Source organism: Danio rerio, chromosome 24 (assembly GCF_052040795.2).
Source record: "Danio rerio strain M-AB ecotype USA chromosome 24, GRCz13ab, whole genome shotgun sequence".
NCBI classification, from domain to species: Eukaryota; Metazoa; Chordata; class Actinopteri; order Cypriniformes; family Danionidae; genus Danio; species Danio rerio.
In genome coordinates, this window is record NC_141044.1 from 3,692,091 (window position 1) to 3,711,326 (window position 19,236).

The 19,236-nt window shown below is 35.0% G+C and overlaps 1 protein-coding gene across 10 annotated transcripts in view; it reads right to left on the reverse strand.

The window, feature by feature from the left end:
* The window catches only part of adarb2 (adenosine deaminase RNA specific B2 (inactive)), a 619,893-nt gene that overhangs the window by 10,772 nt on the left and 589,885 nt on the right, over positions 1-19,236 (reverse strand). For all 10 annotated transcript variants that reach the window (XR_015524676.2, XM_087309035.1, XM_087309033.1 and 7 more), the window contains 3 exons: positions 17,417-17,568; positions 14,156-14,324; positions 2,501-2,682 (listed from right to left, as the gene is read on the reverse strand). Coding sequence is in view for 9 of the 10 variants with exons in the window: in XM_087309035.1 (XP_087165161.1) it covers positions 2,501-2,682; positions 14,156-14,324; positions 17,417-17,568 (503 nt within the window). In the remaining variant the exon portion in view is untranslated. The remainder of the gene's footprint in view (positions 1-2,500; positions 2,683-14,155; positions 14,325-17,416; positions 17,569-19,236) is intronic.

Genomic DNA, 19,236 nt, shown 5'->3' on the forward strand with positions numbered 1-19,236 from the left:
GAAGGGGTCATTTGCTTTTCTTATGATAAGAGATCTCAGCCGCTTCTTGGGAACTCTGCACCCTTTATGATGGCGATGCCTAAAATAACCAGGCCATTTTCCCCAACAAGAGAGGCCAGACAAAGGATGAGAAGCTCATCAATGGGGGTGAAAGGGGCTGTGGTGGAGACGTGTAGCCCACTGGGCGTGAGAGGAAGACTGAATGAATCTCTCTCCTCTTCTGTCCCAGTGATAAGGTGTTTGATGAGATTGATTTGGAGGATGGGTAGATCCAATAGAGCACTGCGTCTGCCATACTTACGCTCAGGAGAGCAGTATAACAAAGTGACAGAGTGAGACAGAGTGTCCTCTGTGTGCTTAAGGTCACGTCTGCTAGTGCATTGGTCAGAGGTTTAACAGAGCATTCAAGCTTTACATGGTTTTTAATTGGGTGTTCCCTGGAATTAAACCCACAACCTTGGAGTCGCTACACTACCTGACACAATTCTTGTTGTCTATCCAAATTTTAGGAACAACAAATTAAAAATGTTAGTTTTGGTAGAAGTTGCTTATATATATATATAAATATAAATATATATAATAATATAATATAAATATATAATATAAATAATATAATATAATATTATATATATATATATATATATATATATATATATATTATATTATATTATATTATTTATATTATATTATATTATACTATATTATATTATTTATATTATATTATATTATACTATATTATATTATTTATATTATATTATATTATAATATATAATATAATATATATATATATATATATATATATATATATATATATATATATATATATATATATATATATATATATATATTATAATATATCATAATATATAATATATTAATATATAATATATATGAAAGGCAAATGCCTCTAGACTAAGCTTGTTTTACCACAGTAAAATATGATCATGCCTTGATTTTCAATCATTTCATTAAGACAGTAAAGTCTGACTTTGCTTAGACAACAGCTCACTGAACAGAAATGTCAGGTAGTGTGGTGTTATTAGGGATACTTGCACCAATTGGAGCAGTATTCGAACAGTATCAATTGGGAAATGCTAATGCATAACTCAATGGTCATTTTTTTACCATTTGGCTTCTGTTAAAGCAGCAAAATTCTCACAGCGAAAGACTTTTTATATTTAGCAATTAACAGTACAACTACAAATTATTCCAATTAATATAAAAGTAGGAATTCTCTCCAAATAGCAATCTTGTCTAACTACGCTCATATTGGAGTTTATACAATAGTTCTGCCTGGTTCTCAAATCTGATTGGCTGATAGCCATGCAATATTCTGCAATTTCAGCATTTGTACAGCCTCTTTACCCTTTGTGTCTTACTTTGCCCCCATGACAAGCAGAGGAATAAGCTTACTACAGTTTGACAAATATTGCAGATGTTGGACAACATAATGCACTTTTGAGGCCTTTTTACTTAATAATGTGGTTGTTTAGATTGCCACTATGCAATTATATATATATATATATATATATATATATATATATATATATATATATATATATATATATATATATATATATATATATATATATAATTTTATAATTTTTTTAGCACATTGGCTGCCATCAGTAGAGCAAAGAAACTGACTGATGACATTCTGCCACAAGATGGCGTCATAGACAGCATAATAAGTCCTTGAGGAGAAAAACTCAGCATAAATTTCAAACTACAGCTGATCAAATCATTATTAAACAGGTAGGTGACATTCTAAGTGGATCTCTCTCTTTTGTATGTTGTAGTGCTTTATTTATACCATAGTAATCTGCTAGTGTTTGCTTAGCTTTAGCTTTTTAGGGTTAGTTATTGTGATATTGCGATTGCAACAGAGAAATACCGGGAGATGTATGTAGACTGATGGCATTTCATGCCGTTCAGCCTTAAAATCATAAAATGTGAGCAAAATCACCTGTTTTGTCATCACTTTAGACATTACGCTAGAGAATCATTCTAATACTGGCTCTAAAGTGATGTCATTGAATTAGCAAGGGTTTTTGCTGTTCTGATGTCAGCTACAGATGTATTATTGGCGGAAGAAAGTAGTTCCTCAGACAAAAGAGTTTTTGAGACTCTGTGTTTGATTTTCTTTTTTATATACACGGCTATGCCATTGAACTGTTGTATAAACACAATATCACACTCGTAGCAGCGCAATATGGCTGTATATTGTCACTGGTGAGACACTAAGGCACTCAGCCTGTGGCCTCAAGCACTCACTAGTGCTGATATACAGCCATATCGCACTCGTGTGATTTTGCTCATAAATATCCCAGAAAAACGAAATGTCAGGTTTTTTTTGATTATATTGCGCAGCCCTACTGCACATGCTGTATAGCGCTGGTTCAAATCTCACTCTGACTGGTGCAAGTGAGACTAATTACACTAGCAACGAAACACACTACGGACTCTATGAAACATTTCTTCAATAAAGAAAGGTAAATACCACTGAGTAATGGCTGGTTACGACGGTAACAAGTGGGCAGGGGGCCAGCTTTCTCCATTCTGTGGTTCATCATCCTTGAGAAGTGTCCTGTGTGTCTCAGGCTGCCCACCGTCAGGCTGTACAGATATACCGGCTCCACAAAATGGCTGAGCAGCGCCCCCTGCAGACCCAGCACATTCCACCTGTGAAGAGTATAGATAGGTTAGCAAAACTCTGATCTCATCATGTAAAATGTGACTGTACATACGTTTGACAGCAGTTTCTAGGTTAAATGAGTGCTATGGGGCAGTATGATGCCAACAACCTTTGTTGCTTTTAACACTAATGATATTTACAGAGACTTATTATTGATGAACAAAGGCTTGTTGCACAGCACCAAATAAATACCACAGAACAAAACAGCTTAACGGTGTCTATGATTTTAAAGTAAAACATTTGCATCACCGATCTATCTCCATGAGTGTTCAGTTTGCTCTGTAGTTCTTTTGTACGGTGTTGTACTTGTAATGCAGAGCACTCAAGTTTACAAAACAGATTGGTCGCAGTGCACTTTGCTCTTATGTTTGCTTTTGAAAACACTTGGTCTAGCTGATCTGTGATCAGGACGTGTACAAGAGGGATGTGAATTGGAGTAACGCAATTCTGATATACAAAAATGTAGACAGTGCCCCCTAGTGGATATGTGATCTGAAACTGCAAAAAAAACAAAACAAAACAAAAAAGTTCCCGGACTAACATATTTTAATTTTCATCAAATGTAAACTGAGGTATGTATCTTCCTTCCTTCCTTTTCCATCTTCCTTCTTTCCTTTTCCATCTTCCTTACTTTCTTTTCCATCTTACTTACCTTCATTCCTTCCCTTTCCATTTTATTCATGCTTCCTTTACCTTCTTCTTTCCTTTTCCATCTTATTTCAGTTTTCATCTTCCTTCATTCCTTTCTTCCTTTGCCATTATCTTTCCTTTTCTTTCTTTCTTTCTTTCTTTCTTTCTTTCTTTCTTTCTTTCTTTCTTTCTTTCTTTCTTTCTTTCTTTCTTTCTTTCTTTCTTTCTTTCTTTCTTTCTTTCTTTCTCATCTTTACAACTTTCTTTTCCTTCCCTTTCCATATTCCTTCCTATTCTATCTTCTTTCCTCTTTTCCTTTCTTCCTTCAATCTTCAGACTTTTCAATCTTCCTTTCTTTTCCATCTTACTTCCACTTCCATCTTACTTTCGTTTACAACTTCCACCCTTACTATCTTCTCCATCTATTTTTCTTCCTTCCTTCTTCCCCATCTTTCTTTCTTCATTTTCCAACTCATTTCCTTTTTCATCTTCCTTCCTTTTCCATATTATCCTTCCTTTTCCATCTTACCTCCTGTTCTATTTTCCTTCCTCTTTTCCTTACTTAGTTTTCATTTTACTTTTTCTTCCTTTTCCATCTTACTTCCTTTCTTTGTCATCTTCCCTATTTTCCTACTTCCTTCCATTTCCATATTCCATCCTTTTCCATCTACATTACTCGCTTTTCCTTCCTTCCTTCCTCTCTTCCTTCCTTCCTTCCTTCCTTCCTTCCTTCATTCATTTCGTCCGTTTCCATCCTACCTACTTTTCCTTCCTTACTTACCTACTTAATTACTCACAAATGCAACATGGGGTCTGTTATAAAAAATGTTTTGGTATTGTTTTCAGTAAAATGTCCATTTATGTTTTTTTTTTTTTATAAACCAATATTCATATATATTTTGTCCATATATTAATGCTTTGTAGTTATTAATATTATTGCCTTTGAAAGTCTTATTAATTTTTCCAGAGATTGGATGAATAGATTGATTGACATACAGACACATTTCTGTAGACAGACAGACAGACAGACAGACAGACAGATGGAGGCTAACTTGATAATGCAGAATCTCACCAGACAGAAGACACGTTTTGTTTTTAACCTCAGACTGTAATCTAACGAATCGGTGAAAAGCGCAATCATTTACCAATATTAAACGGCTCATTTTTACACCATTGTTCTTTGGCTTAATTAATGTCTTTTTATCATGCCGGTAATGATTGCGGGCTCCTCTCCTTCTCTCTCGGCTCGTCTCTATTCATGTCTAATAAGCCATTACAGTTTCAGCTTTTCCAGCAGTCCATTAACACGGGTCACTCACTCTTTAAGAATAGAATGGATCCGTTTACCTGAGCTTCAATCTGCTTGTGGGATCTCCTGCTCATCCAGACTAAATTATTTTCTATTCTCTCTCTCTCTCCGTTTCTGGCAAAAACAGAAACGACCCGGCCTTGCAATATTCATTTCCCCAGGAGGCAGTGCCGTGAATTAGAAGCGTCTTTTAATTCTTTTCCATCTGGCTGCTGTAGAAGTGAACAGGGAAGACCCTCCATCTCTATCGCTCCGTCCCAAAACCCCCCTCCAGCGCTGTAAAACGCCGGCCCATTAAAGTAATGTGTTCATCTACATAAAACTCAAAATGCAATATGACGGATCATATTCACAACCATGCCATTTATGGCTTCAATTAAAGCACTCATCAACTTAATTAAACATCCACTCCACTCAATCATCTCTGCATACCTTACTGCCTCTGAACAATAATAACACCCATCATAACTCTCCCTCATCCAGTCTGTCGTCACGGAGTAATCAGGCGCATAATGACACCCCCTTAAACAAAACTTTTTTTGTGTGTGTGGATTTGCTATTATGATTTGAGAAATACCATGTCATTTATTTGCATTAATGTAAATTATTAATTTAAATGTATATAACACAGTACTTTTAAACAATAAGTAATAATGTCTGAGTTACTCTTTTAGAAATGTAACACGACTTTGTTTAAATAACTAGCTTTTAAAAAGTAAATTGCTGAACTACAGATGAACTTGAGATGAAAGAATGCGCTCGTTATTTTGAACATATTGTACTTGAAAAGAAATTGTACCAGAAAAAGGTTTGTACTTCACTATTAAGACAAAATGTAGCAAACATATTGCTTTAAACTATCATTCATCTGTATATACAGCATGTGGAGCACTGGGCTCAGGAAGTTCTCAGAAGATAACATGATCCTACATTATTAGTTTTGATGTGTTTTCTTAAGCTAAATAAAGGTGTAGGTTATACAGTACAGTGTGTTGTTAATTGCAGAGCTCTTCCTATTGAAACAAAAAGAAGAAAAAACCCTGCAAGTACTGAAAGAGATCAAGCCTCAGCCAGGACAGAAAACGTAACGCATAAAATAACTCAAAAGTAACGTAGTGCATTACTTACCATAAACAAGTAACTATGTAATGCAACTAGTTACTTTTTAAAAGAGTAACTCAATAACTTTTTTTAAAACTTAAAAACTTATATATATATATATATATATATATATATATATATATATATATATATATATATATATATATATATATATATATATTAACTATATGTTTTATAATGTGGCATTGTGGGCTTATAAATTAATTTGATATAATTTGTGTTGTTTTATTTGTGTTTTTCAATCTTGTCTCTTTTCTTTTAAATATTTGATTTGAAAAATACCTTGTTTCTTATTATTTTTGAAGAAAATAGTTATATAGCCATTTTTAAAATGTTTTAACCAATATTTGTTTGGGTCAAAAATCTTGCCTTTTTAGTTTATCATATTCCATTTTTTGGAAATTTGTCAATTTTTTATTTTCAATTTCTTTTTAAAACATATTTGTATTGTTCCCTCATTCATTTATATTCTTTTCGGCTTAGTTCCTTTATTAATCCAGGGTCACCACAGCGGAATGAACCGCCAACGTATCCAGCATATGTTTTACGCAGCGGATGCCCTTCCAGCTGCAACCCATCACTGGGAAAATATTTGTATTTTATGTTCTCAAAATATATTACATTGAATTAATTTTTCATTTTCTTGTATATTACTATTTTGTCATTTCACTTCACGGCCTGTCAATATGTTCTTTTCTTAAATGTTTGATTTGACAATTTTTATTTTATTAATTTAGAATTTTGAACTATATTGTAATTCATCAACATTATTACACTCTCAGAAATAAAGGTATAAAAGCTGTTACAGGCGTGGTACCTTTTCAAAAAGGTTTTACACTTTTCTACCTATTACATCCACATTTGTACCTTAAAGTTACAGTACATGTTTATACCTAACAAGTACAACTGTGTACTTCATAGTACCTTAAAGATACCAATTTTTACCCTACAAGTACAAAACTGTGCTCACGTGTACTTTTTGAAAAAGTACCACCCCAGTGACAGATTTTTCATATTTATTTTTTAGGATTAACCATTATGTCTATTTCTATCTTCAGTCTATTTCTATCTATTTTTATCTCTCTCTGATATTTCTAATTTGTTTTCAAGATATCAAATTATTTTTCTCTGCATTGTATTTATCATTTTAATAACGTATGTAATTATTTTATATTATAATATATCTATTATTCCCTCTTTATAGCTTAAAATACCCTGCCATCAGTTTCTTATATATATATATATATATATATATATATATATATATATATATATATATATATATGTGTGTGTGTGTGTGTGTGTGTGTGTGTATTTTTAGTTCACAATGGTTGGCCTAGCCTTTTTATTTTATTTTACCATGTTTTAATTTAGGAACTTTGTCAATTTTATTTTCCTTTTTTATTTAAATATTTTTATTTAATTTTATATATATATATATATATATACAGTTGAAGTCAGAATTATTAGCCCCCTTCGATTTTTTTTCTTCTTTTAAAAATATTTTCCAAATGGTGTTCAACAGAGCAAGGTCATTTTTACAGTATGTCTGATAATATTTTTTTCTTCTGGAGAAAGTCTGATTTGTTTTATTTCAGCTAGGATAAAAGCAGCTTTTAATTTTTTATGAACCATTTTAGGGACAAAATTATTAGCCTCTTTAAGCTATATTTTTTCTTGATAGTCTACAAAACAAACCACTGTTATACAATAACCTGCCCAATTCCCCTAACCTGCCTAGTTAACTTAATTAACCTAGTTAAGCCTTTAAATGTCACTTTAAGCTGTATAGAAGTGTCTTAAAAATATCATTTAAAATATTATTTACAGTCATCACGGCAAAGATAAAATAAATCGGTTGTTAGAAATGAGTTATTAAAATTATTATGTTTAGAAATGTGTTGAAAAAATCTTTCCTCCCTTAAACAGAAATTGGGGAAAAAATAAACAAGCGGTCTAATAATTTAACGGGGCTAATAATTCTGACTTCAACTGTATATATATATATATATATATATATATATATATATATATATATATATATATATATATATATATATATATATATATATATATATATATATATATATAAAATTTTATTTAATATATATTTTTTATATTACATTTATTTTATATATTCACAAAATATTATATATTGAATTAAATTTTAATTTCTTATTGTGGTATTGTGTATTACATAGTATTATTGTGTATATTACATTGTGTATATTAAGTATCCTGTCATATAAACACTTACAGTAAAGAAATCACAGATTAAGAGGACACGTTCTGCTTTTGCTGTCAGTGGTGCGCCATTATCCCCGAGTGGCTTCTGTGTGTCCAATTGGAGGAGCGCAGGAGGGGGAGATGGAGGATAATGATGTGAGGTCAGGGAAGATGATGAAGGGATGGAAAAAAAAATTGCTTGACTAAGGATGAAAAACAGGCTGAGCTGGTTGAGGGCAGTGGAGATGAATGGAGTTGGTCTATAAGGGTCTATAAGGACTTTAACCATGTTTTCCAGCCTGACCTTGATCAACGGAGAACTCTGAGTTGTGGCTCAACAAAAGAGCGGGAGAACTCTACGGGATAGAGAATGGGAAAGAAGTGACACTCAGGAGGAGGATAAAAAAGATCTGGGAGCTCTATTCTGTCGTATTCGGTGTGTTTTTAAAAAAAGAAATTACTTTAACCCTGAACGATGACCCAGCTTGATACAATCAGACTCTGGTGGTCCCGGACGATGTTATCGGATTGGTCAAATGAATGACCCAGGGGACAGAGATTCACCTTAGTGTGACATACACACATTCAGCACCATTCATGAAACACCCAGGGTCTTTGCGTAGAAACTCAATTGTTTTGCGTTCAATACACTTACATTTGTAAAAACGATAATGTGAGCTCAATCGATTTGTGTTGGGGCTACATGAAGGCATTGTGTGGAACTCGACATTTTCTATAGAGGACACTCAAAAATGACTTTTGCTGCTTGTTTAATTTATTTACTTTCATTTTTTTACTTGAAAGTTTTTTTGGGACAACTTAATCGATTTATGTTTAATCTACTTAAATTTACACACACTATTAAGGTAATTCAATGAGCTAGTTGCACAAGATGGCACCAGTGAGCTTCCGAGACGCAAGTGTGTGCATGTTCACTTCTGTTCGCATAGAGCTCTGAAGGAAGAGGTGAATTTCACAATTTTTTTTTTTTACCAAAATAAAAAAAATAAAAATAATAAATAAAAAATAAAATAAAAATAAAAACAAAGTAGTTTATCAGCAACAGGAGAGGACATCCTCACTATATGCACTGAAAAAAATTATTCAAAGATAATTCCTTGCATTTACTCAATTTCTTTACGTTAAGAGGTTGTAAACAATTTATTTGGGCTGAATTTAAACAAACAAATTAAGTTGAACATTACTAAACTTAATTTGTTTGTTTAAATTCAACACAAATAAATTGTTTGCAACAGTTCTGCATGCAACACTTTTTTTTCAGTGTGGCTGCATACCTCAGTGCACTGATTTGCTTTCATTCTTTCCGTTGATGCTAAAGTTTGTGCATTTCGGAATGCATCTTGGAAACTCATCGGCGCAATCTTGTGCAACTAGCCCATTGCTTTGTGTTATGGACAACATGAAGGAATTGTTTGGAACCCAGCATAATAGCTGCAGATGTTGTAATAGTGGATGCTGCACACAGAAGGTGGATGAGAAGATTCCCCCCAAAAATGTGTAAATACACATGAATCTCCTATGTTCCCTACGATTTATACATGTAAATCTTGTGCAATATTTGTCATTGTATGTGCAATAGGGCAATACCATCTCATGAGGAAACTGAACTAATTCACCTTTTGTGAGTTTAGTGAGTTCAGTCATATGAAACGTACATTTTTTTTAAAAGGAGGCGTAGTACCCAACTGCGTGTCCTGGGTCTTCCCCGAGGCTTCCACCCAGTGGGACATGCCTAGAACACCTCCCTAGGTAGGCGTTCAGGGAGCACCTGAAACAAATGCCCGATCCACCCCAGCTGACTTCTCTCGATGTGGAGAAGCATCGGGTCTACTCCCTGCTCTTCCCGGGCGACAGAGCTCCTCTCCCTATTTATATGTGTGCACCCTGTCACCCTGCGAAGGAAACTAATCTCAGCTACTTGTATCTGTGATCTTGTCCTTTCTCTTATGACCCAAAGCTTATGACCGTAGGTGAGAGCAGCAACGTAGATTGACTGGTAAATCGAGAGCTTTGCCTTTCGGCTCAGCTCCTTCTTCAGCACAATGGACTGATACATCAACCGCATTACTGCTGCCGCTGCACCGATCCTGTCAAACTCACGTTCCATCCTTCCCTTACTCGTGAACAAAACCCCAAGATACTTAAATTCCTCCACCTGGGGTAAAGACTTTCCTTTAACCTAGAGAGGAATTAAGAGTTTGAGTACCTGAGTGATCTTAAGACTGATGCCCCTGGCAGGGTCTCCCAAAGCAAAAAGGACTTAGGTGACAGGTCAGACTAAGTGCGGTTCAAAAACCCCTTAAGAGCGCAATAACAGCGAGGACCATGACATGGCCTGGTATGGGGCGGTCAAGGCCCCACCTTGGACCCAGGCTTGGGGTTGGAGCAAGTGCAAACGCCTGGCGGGTTTTATCCCACGGAACTCAGCCGGGTTCAGCCCAAACGAGTGACGTTAGACCATCCTCCTGCAGACCCACCACCTGCAGGGGGAGACATAAGGGGCTGGTGCATTGTGGGACAGGTTAGGACCCCAACAACTCTATTGTCGGGCAAGGAAACTGGCTCTTGGGACATGGAATGCCACTTTACTGGGAGGAAAGGAGCCCAAGCTTGTGCAGATGGTGGAACGCTACCGACTAGAGATAGTTGGGCTCACCTCCACACACAGCTCTGGAACTCAACTTCTTGAGAAGGTTGTGTTGGCAATAGACATAAATCTGGTGCAATATCTGCCCTTATCGTGTGCAATACAGGCAAAACTCTTAAATCTTCTGCAATGTCTGTCATTTTATCTGCAATATGGCCAATATGTGTAACTCTTGTACAATGTTGGTCATTCTATGCTCATCACATAAGTCTATAAAGTGTGTAAAGTGTAATTTTACATCTTGTGTAATATGTGTGCTGTAAAGCACCTAATTTGATTACAACGACTTTTTGGTTCTTTGAGGAACCAAGCATGGTTCCTGAATGGCATCCCTGTAAAAACACTCTTTCGGAATCCTTATTTTTAAAAGTGCATGTAAAGCATACAAACATTTGCTTAAATTTGCTCAATATTGTAAATGTTCTTTATAGTCAGCAGAATGAGTGTTGCAGACTAATTAGATGACAGCTAGTTGACACATAGCTCCTTATGGTCAACACATTTATTAAAGATTAGCAGGAGTTAGCGGAGTTTAATCATTCTGATGATATTTCCTCAATATTAACCCCTCATCTTCATGCTATTAACAGATCAGAGCCTCCTGCTTAGATATGAGTAACAGTACAAGTAATGGGAGATGTTCACAATCACACTTCGCAGGTTGTCAAAGCGCACATAAGCAAACAGAAGCTGACTGATGGTGGTAATTAAATCAAGCATATGGCAGTCAGCTCAAACGCAGCTGTGTATGAGTGTGTGTGTTCATCTGAGTGTGTGAGATCTCTGGACACTGCGATTCGCATGTTCATAGAAAGGTGTGGACTGAGTGTCAACAACATAAAAAACGATGTGTGTGAAAGTGACACAATGTCTGAAACTGGAGTAAATCTCTCTCAAGGTTAAAACTCATCCACTTGTAATATAAATTCATTTATTTATTTACCTTTTCCGCTTAGTCCCTTTATTAATCAGGGGTCACCACAGCGGAATGAACCGCCAACTTATCTAGCACATGTTTTATGCAGCGGATGCCTTTCCAGCCGCAACCCAACACCGGGAAATGTAATATAAACATGAGTAGAAAAATAAGAGATCTATGAACTATGAGAAAAATATTGCAGTTTCATTCTGGGGTTCATTGGCCGTTGGTTTAAGCATGAGATTAACACTGTGACGTATTTCCGTACACAAGCTAATTATTGAAGGATTATCGAAGCGCAGCTCAGTTCAGGTTTCATCATTAGACAATATTAGTGATCATCCCAGTCCCAAAGAACACAGGGTTTGGATAACAAAAGGTAAATATCACAGCAGGCCTTCCCTCGGCCATTATAAGAGCGTATAAAAGTCGCCCTGCCTAAACGAAGTTAACGCGCCCTCATAAAAAGTAATCCTCCAATAAAGATAAACCTTGAATCAATACACTGTGCGGCGCTTGAGCTTCACAAATCACACTTCAGAGATGGTCAGCTTACTTACTCTGGGAGGCAAAACAGCAGGCAGTTTCTGTCTGGTGGAATGGTTTGTAAATAGCGTTATTTTACACTGGACAGCAAGGATACCTTCATACTTTGTTTTTTTTTTTTAGTTTACACAATCATGTTACTGATTTGAGCTAAATGTTTGAAGTGTTTATTGGTAGTTTTTGAAGTGCTGTTGCAGTTTTTATTATTGTTGTGAGGTGACAGTGCTTACCACTGAGCCGCCGTGCCACCCTTTTCATACAGTAGGTTAAACTAAATAAAAACATTTCCCTGCATAGCAACAAGCTACCCGAAAAAAAGCATACGCGATCATATATATTTTAAAACTTTTTCAAATAATTCCTAAGAGATGTTTAAGAGGGCAAGGGCATTTTTGGAGTATTTCCTATAAAGATTATTCTTATGGTCAATATTAATGGATATAGAAATACTGGGAAATCTCTGTAGATTGATGGCATTTCATGCCGTTCAGCCTTATAATCTTAAAAAGTGAGCAAAATCACCTGTTTTTTCATCACTTTAGACATTACGCTGGAGAATCATTCAAATACTAACTCTTAAATGACGTTTGTGAATGAGCAATGGTTCCTGCTGTTCTGACTGTCAGCTGCAGATGTGAATGAATGGTGGACAAAAGTAGTTCCTCATACAAAAAGATTTTGAGACAATCCGACTTAGTTTGTTTTTTATTTAGTTTTTTTTTATATACACAATTATGCCGTAGAACTGTTGTATAAACGCAACATCACAATCAAAGCAGTGCAATATGACTGCGTATTGTCACTGGTGGGACACTAAGGCACTCTGCCTGCAGTCTCGAGCCAATGCAAGATTCCATAATCCACTATTGGCAATATACAGCCATATCGCACTGCTAAGAGTGTGATATTGCTTAAATTTACATATATTTGTTAAGCTTAATTAAAATAAAGATAATGTTTTTTGTTTGATAGTTTAAGATCTTGTTAACTAATAATATAATAACCCTGACTATGTGTTAAATAATAATGCAAACAAAATTAGTGATGTGCCTATATGAGATTTTAGATTTCAGTGATTTTTTTAAGTACTTCAATTATTTTTAATACTATCTATCAGTATCAATTCAAAGGTCATTTATAGTGACTTTTTTTTAATCACAAATGCATTTCAACTGGTCTCTCTTTCATATGTCGCTCTGCTTTCATTTCCCACTAAAATATAAAACAGCTCAGCTGTCACTAATATTTGACAGTAATATGAAAAATCCCTTCTCCATCAATGATTTGATGATCACTGATGTTGAAAAAAAATCTGCTTCACATCACCGGAATAAATGATGAACAAATAGCTAAGATCTACTTTTATTTCCTAATATAAACATTTTTAAACAAAAACTGTTCTACATTTCAAAATCACACATTTTAGCCAATCAGCTTTTTACAAATTAAGCAAAAATTATGCAAAAATCACTTTTTTAAGGGATTTAACAACCAGCCTCTATAAAAAAATTGAGGTATTTTTTAACCATTCACACTTGACAAAAACAGACTACCTAAACACTTTGATTGACATTCTCCACATGTACATGTCATGGGAGGGGGAAGACCCGCCCTTTAGTGACGATCTATCCCTCATTAGCATAATCAGCTCTGAGTGAGAAGCAGCCGTCCACCATTAAATTTGTAACATCAGTGACTAATACTGTATTCTCCATAATCTGCCTTCTTCTATGCTGATAAATAGGCATTTGTGGCTCCACCCTCTTTTAAAAAAGAGCACAATCTTATTTGAATTTAAAGCGACAGTCACCAAAACTGCAAAATTTGGATCAAAAGGGGCAGTTTCAAATTGTTATTTGTGGGGTGTTTTGAGCTTTGAACTTAACATACACACTCTAGAGACATCAGAGACTTTTTAATCATCTTATAGCTCCCCTTTAAAGTCTTTTGGATGCAGGAATATGGAGATATACATTAATCTGAGAGCTGTATTAATCTGAGAAAGTTGAAGTGTGACTGTTTTGTGTTTTTAACGCTGACCTGGATATCTTATCTGTGCAGGACATGGTGATGAGCCGTTCTCCTTGAAGGACACCGTCCCACGTCTGGACAGGAGCGGTGGACCTGACGGGCAGCGTTCCTTCCCCGGATTCAATCTTCGTCCTCAGGTGACTGTGAAACTTCTTCACCAAGTGTCTGTTACTGTGCACTGTGGAGAAAAAAAAAGTTTGTTTTTGGTTTATTTATTGAAATAATACACTATAATCTTTAAATGTAGAGTAATGCAATTAAATTCAACTTGAAAAAAACAAAACATGACTGTCAACAAGAAGGTTAATTGTCTTAAAATATCAGATAATTGAGTCTTTTTTATGATGAGGCATTGCTAATGTGGAGGGACTCTTCATGGTGTGAGTATTTATAAAATAATTTGTAAAAAAAAAGTTTAGCTATTTTTTCCTATTTTAAAATGTTTAAGGGGATGGCACAGTGGTTGGGCCAGTTGGCATGTCTGTGTAGAGTTTGCATGTTCTGTGTTGGCGTGGGTTTCCTCCGGGTGCTCCAGTTTCCCCCTCAGACCAAAGACATGCGCTATAAGTGAATTGGATTAACTGAATTGGCCGTAGTGTACAAGTGTGTGTGAGAAAGAGTGTGTATGGATGTTTTCCAATACTGGGTTGTGGCTGGAAGGGCATTGGCTGCATTAAACATATGCTGGAATAGCTGGGAGTTCATTCCGCTGTGATGAACCCGAATAAATAAGGCACTAAGCCGAAGGAAAATGAAATAAAATGAATGTTTAAGGATTAAGAATGATATTTATCCAGCTGTTGGTTGACTTATATTAGGATTTAAGTGGATTAAAATATATCTTAAGTTTTAAAAAATTTTTTGCATGTTTTAAATGTTTGTTATTATTATTATTATTTTTATTATTGCACTTTTGGATGAGAGAAGTTTAATCTTAAATTGTTAACTTTTAAACTCCCTTAACCTAACTTAACTGAAAAATTATGGTTTGCAATTTTTTAATCCATTCAGTTGATTTCCTGATCAGGCAGGTGCACTCTTAACTTTTCCCAAGGACAATGAATTCAGCTCAAAATATTTTTAAATGTTATTTTTTAAATACTTTAAATGTTTTGCTGTCGGGAAAAAAAGTCACCCGCATCTTGGATGACCTATGCGTAAATTATCCAGTAGCTAAATTATCCAGAAATCTTTATTTTCAGGTGAACTATCCCTTTTAATGTGCTACAACCTGTTCAAATCTACATAAAAATCCATGTAGTATTAGGACACACAGCACTAGTCATATTCTACAACTTAACTCAACTTAACTTATAATTAAATAACATCTGCGATTACATCCAGCCAATGAGAGAGCAGCATCCACTAGTATGGGTATCTTCTTTTCTGTCTATTTGAAAAAGAGGAAAAACTAGAGTAAACTTGGTAGGTGCACCCGTGTCTGTTTGACGTGTCATCTGAGCAATATCACAACTGGGTTGAAAAAGAAAAAAAAAAAGATCGGGGAAAAAATTGCTGATTCCCTTCAAAACTCAGAAGTGCAAAATAAGTACATAGATTAAATACTCCACTAAAGGCTTCTTTCTCATTATGTAGTTCATAACAGAAGATATACTATGTGACCTATGTTGTTTCCATGTCACTCTTCGTGTGCGTTTGGTTGTGAGACATAGTTTGCAGACCGCATCAAAGTTGTCAGCAGTTCTTCCTATTTGTACAGTCATGCAGTGTGAAACTGTCTGTCGCCGATCCATCCTACAGTGTAAACACAGAACACTATACCCCAGATAGTCATGCAGTGTAAAACCGTCATTAGCTATGTTTCCATCCACCTATTTTGCAAAATGTGCATAAAAAACCAGTTGATGGAAACGCCATGATGCGCATCAATTTTGAAAATGCGCATAAAAAAACGTATGCGCTTAACTGGGTAGGATAAACTTTTTATTCGATAAGAAAAGATGAGCATAAACTGCGATGGAAACACTTTTACCGCACAAACTCCAGCATGCACATTAAAAAAGGTCATGTAATTTTGTTGAAAGAAATCATGTGATGCTTATAATGTGTGTGAATGGACAAAACGTCAGGCTGAGCACATTATAAAACATCTGAAATGTTGTTTTGGTCATTATAAAACGCCTTACCATTTCAGTATTAATGTTATTATATTATTAATGACCTCCAGAATCAAGAGCGTCTGTGCTCCGCGTCTGACACCTTCAAACGCCACTGCTCGCTCACTGCATATCAGGATTGTCTTCTGAGGCGCATTCATTTAGAAAAGATTGATGCAGCTTCTCCTACTGCAGCAAATGCAGTTTTTACTGTTGATATTTGGCGCCAGTTAATCAGGAAGTGACGATTTTGTTCGCTTTGACTCGTTGGATGGAAACGATGCTTCATTCGCACAGCTTTTATGCAATAATCCAATTTTGGGCATAAAGTTTATTCGCATTTTTGGATGGAAACATAGCTTGTGATGTGACTACTTTGAAAATCCTGCAGTCTGAACTCGGCTTGACTTAACTTGCTTAGCTTAACTTAACTAGTTAAACATTTGAGGTTTGCCATTTAATGTTCTACAGTTGAGGTTAGAATTATTAGCCCCCCTGTATACCTTTTTTTTTTTAACAAAAAAAGATTTTAATCAACACATTTCTAAACATGGTTTTAATAACTCATTTCTAATAACAGATTTCTTTTATCTTTGCCATGGTCACAGTAAATAATATTTGACTAGATGTTTTTTTAGACACTAATATTCAGCTTAAAGTGACGTTTAAAGGCTTAATTAGGTTAATTAGGCAAGTTAGAGAAATTAGGCAAGTCATTAAACAAGTGTTTTGTTCTGTAGACAATCAAAATAAATTGTATTTAATTTAAATAATTAAATTATTATCTTTTTAATTAAAACTGCTTTTATTCTAGCCGAAATAAAATAATTACGACTTTCTCCAGAAGAAAAAATATTATAGGAAATACTGTGAAAAATTCCTGAATATGTTAAACATCATTTGGGAAATATTTGAAAAAGAAATAAAAAATAATAAATCACAGGAGAGCAAATATTTTGGACGTTAACTGTACAACTTGGATGACCTGTACGTGAGTAGCTAAATTAACATTGTATCTTCCTTTTTTGGGGTGAACTTCCCCTTTAATCCAATACAACCTATTCAAATCCACACGAAAACAAAGATCCTGACCCATGTAGCATTTGGACACGACACAGATGCACAGCTGATTCAGACAAGCAGAGACTCTTACAATCAGAGGTGATTTCGTACGGTGAGTTGACTCTGGCGTCCCCGCAGGGTGAAGTGCTGATGTACATGTGGAAGAGGACGTTCTCTCTCAGTCTCAAGCACGAATCTTTGTGCCGTACGAAGATCGATTGTTCCCAGTCCTCTTTCCTTTTGCTTCAGAGTGATCGTAGACCCCAGGCGGAGCAGAGAGAGAAAGAACAGAGAAAGCAGACATGAGAAACAACCCCCGTCTGAAACACAGTCCTGGCTAATAATGGGCCGAAGACACAAAGGAGACAAATATTGGCCTTGCCGCGGCGAAGGCTAGTTCCGTCACTGTCACATTCCCGCTCGCTAGCTAGACGATCTCAAATCATTACTCTGTCAGAACAAGGCGAGTATAAATGGCCGAGCTGTAATTCTTTAACCCACATGATCTGTAGCTAGTCGGCTGTAGGGAGGACACGCCGGTTTACACTCATCATCATCATTAGCATTAGCGTCTCGCTGTGATATCTTACAAAAGACGTTTCAGAGCAGTGCATGAGGTGAACCTTACATATGCTAACATCAGCATCTCTAATTGGCACCTAAGGTGTGCTAATTATGCAAATGATCTGCAATGCCAAGTGGGCTCACATAAAAGAAAAATCCAAAAGGTCTAATCATTTATAGTAAATACTATAGTGTTTTAAACCATACTATATTCATTCATTTTCTTGTCGGCTTAGTCCCTTTATTAATCCGGGGTCGCCACAGCAGAATGAACCGCCAACTTATCCAGCAAGTTTTTACGCAGCGGATGCCCTTCCAGCTGCAACCCATCGCTGGGCAAAACCATACCAAACTATACTTAAGTGTATTTTAAATACTTGGTATCCACATAGTATTACTAGAGCTGCATGACAATAGGAAAATATGCAAGAAAAAATGCTAAAATATGCAAATAAAAATCTAATATGCCTAATAATTTATAATAAATACTATAGTGTTTTTGAACCATACTATAGTACAGTGTATCATAGATACTTAGTATTTAGGTAATATTTATAGAGCTGCCCAATATTAGGAAAATATGCTAAATAAATAAGCAAAAACATGTTAAAAATCATATATGCCTAATAATTAATAGTAAATACTACAGTGTTTTGAACCATACTATAGTAAAGGGTATTATAGCTACTGTATATAGTAATATTTACATGGTATTTATAGAGCTTCACCATACTGGGAAAATATGCAAAATTATACCAAAAAATATGTGAAACAAATCATATATGCCTAATAATTTATTGTAAATACTATAGTGTTTTTATGCCATACTATAGTACAGTTTATTATGGCCACTTAGTATTTAGATAGTATTTATTGAGCTGCACAATACTGGGAAAATATGCTAATTAAATATGCAAAAATAAATAAATAAATAAAAATTAAAAAAGGGGAAAAAATTTCCTATATATATTTTTTTTTATAAAAAATAATTTTTTATAAAAAAAATCCTATATGCCCAATAATTAGTAGTAAATACTATAGTGTTTTGAACCATACTACCATACATATAGTGTATTATTGCTACTATATATAGTAATATTTACATAGTATTTATAGAGCTGCACTATACTGGGAAAATATGCTAAATTCTGCCAAAAAACATGTTATAGTAAATACTATAGGATTGTCAGATGAGTTTCGGTTAGTTTTAGCACCGAACACATCTCTCAGTTAAATAACGTTCAGGAATAGGTGTTTAAAAAAACCTTAGCCATGTTGCCCTCAAATTAAACAGTTGTCATGGCAACTTGCTATTGTAAACAAAAAGCTTGAAATGCTTGCTCCGCC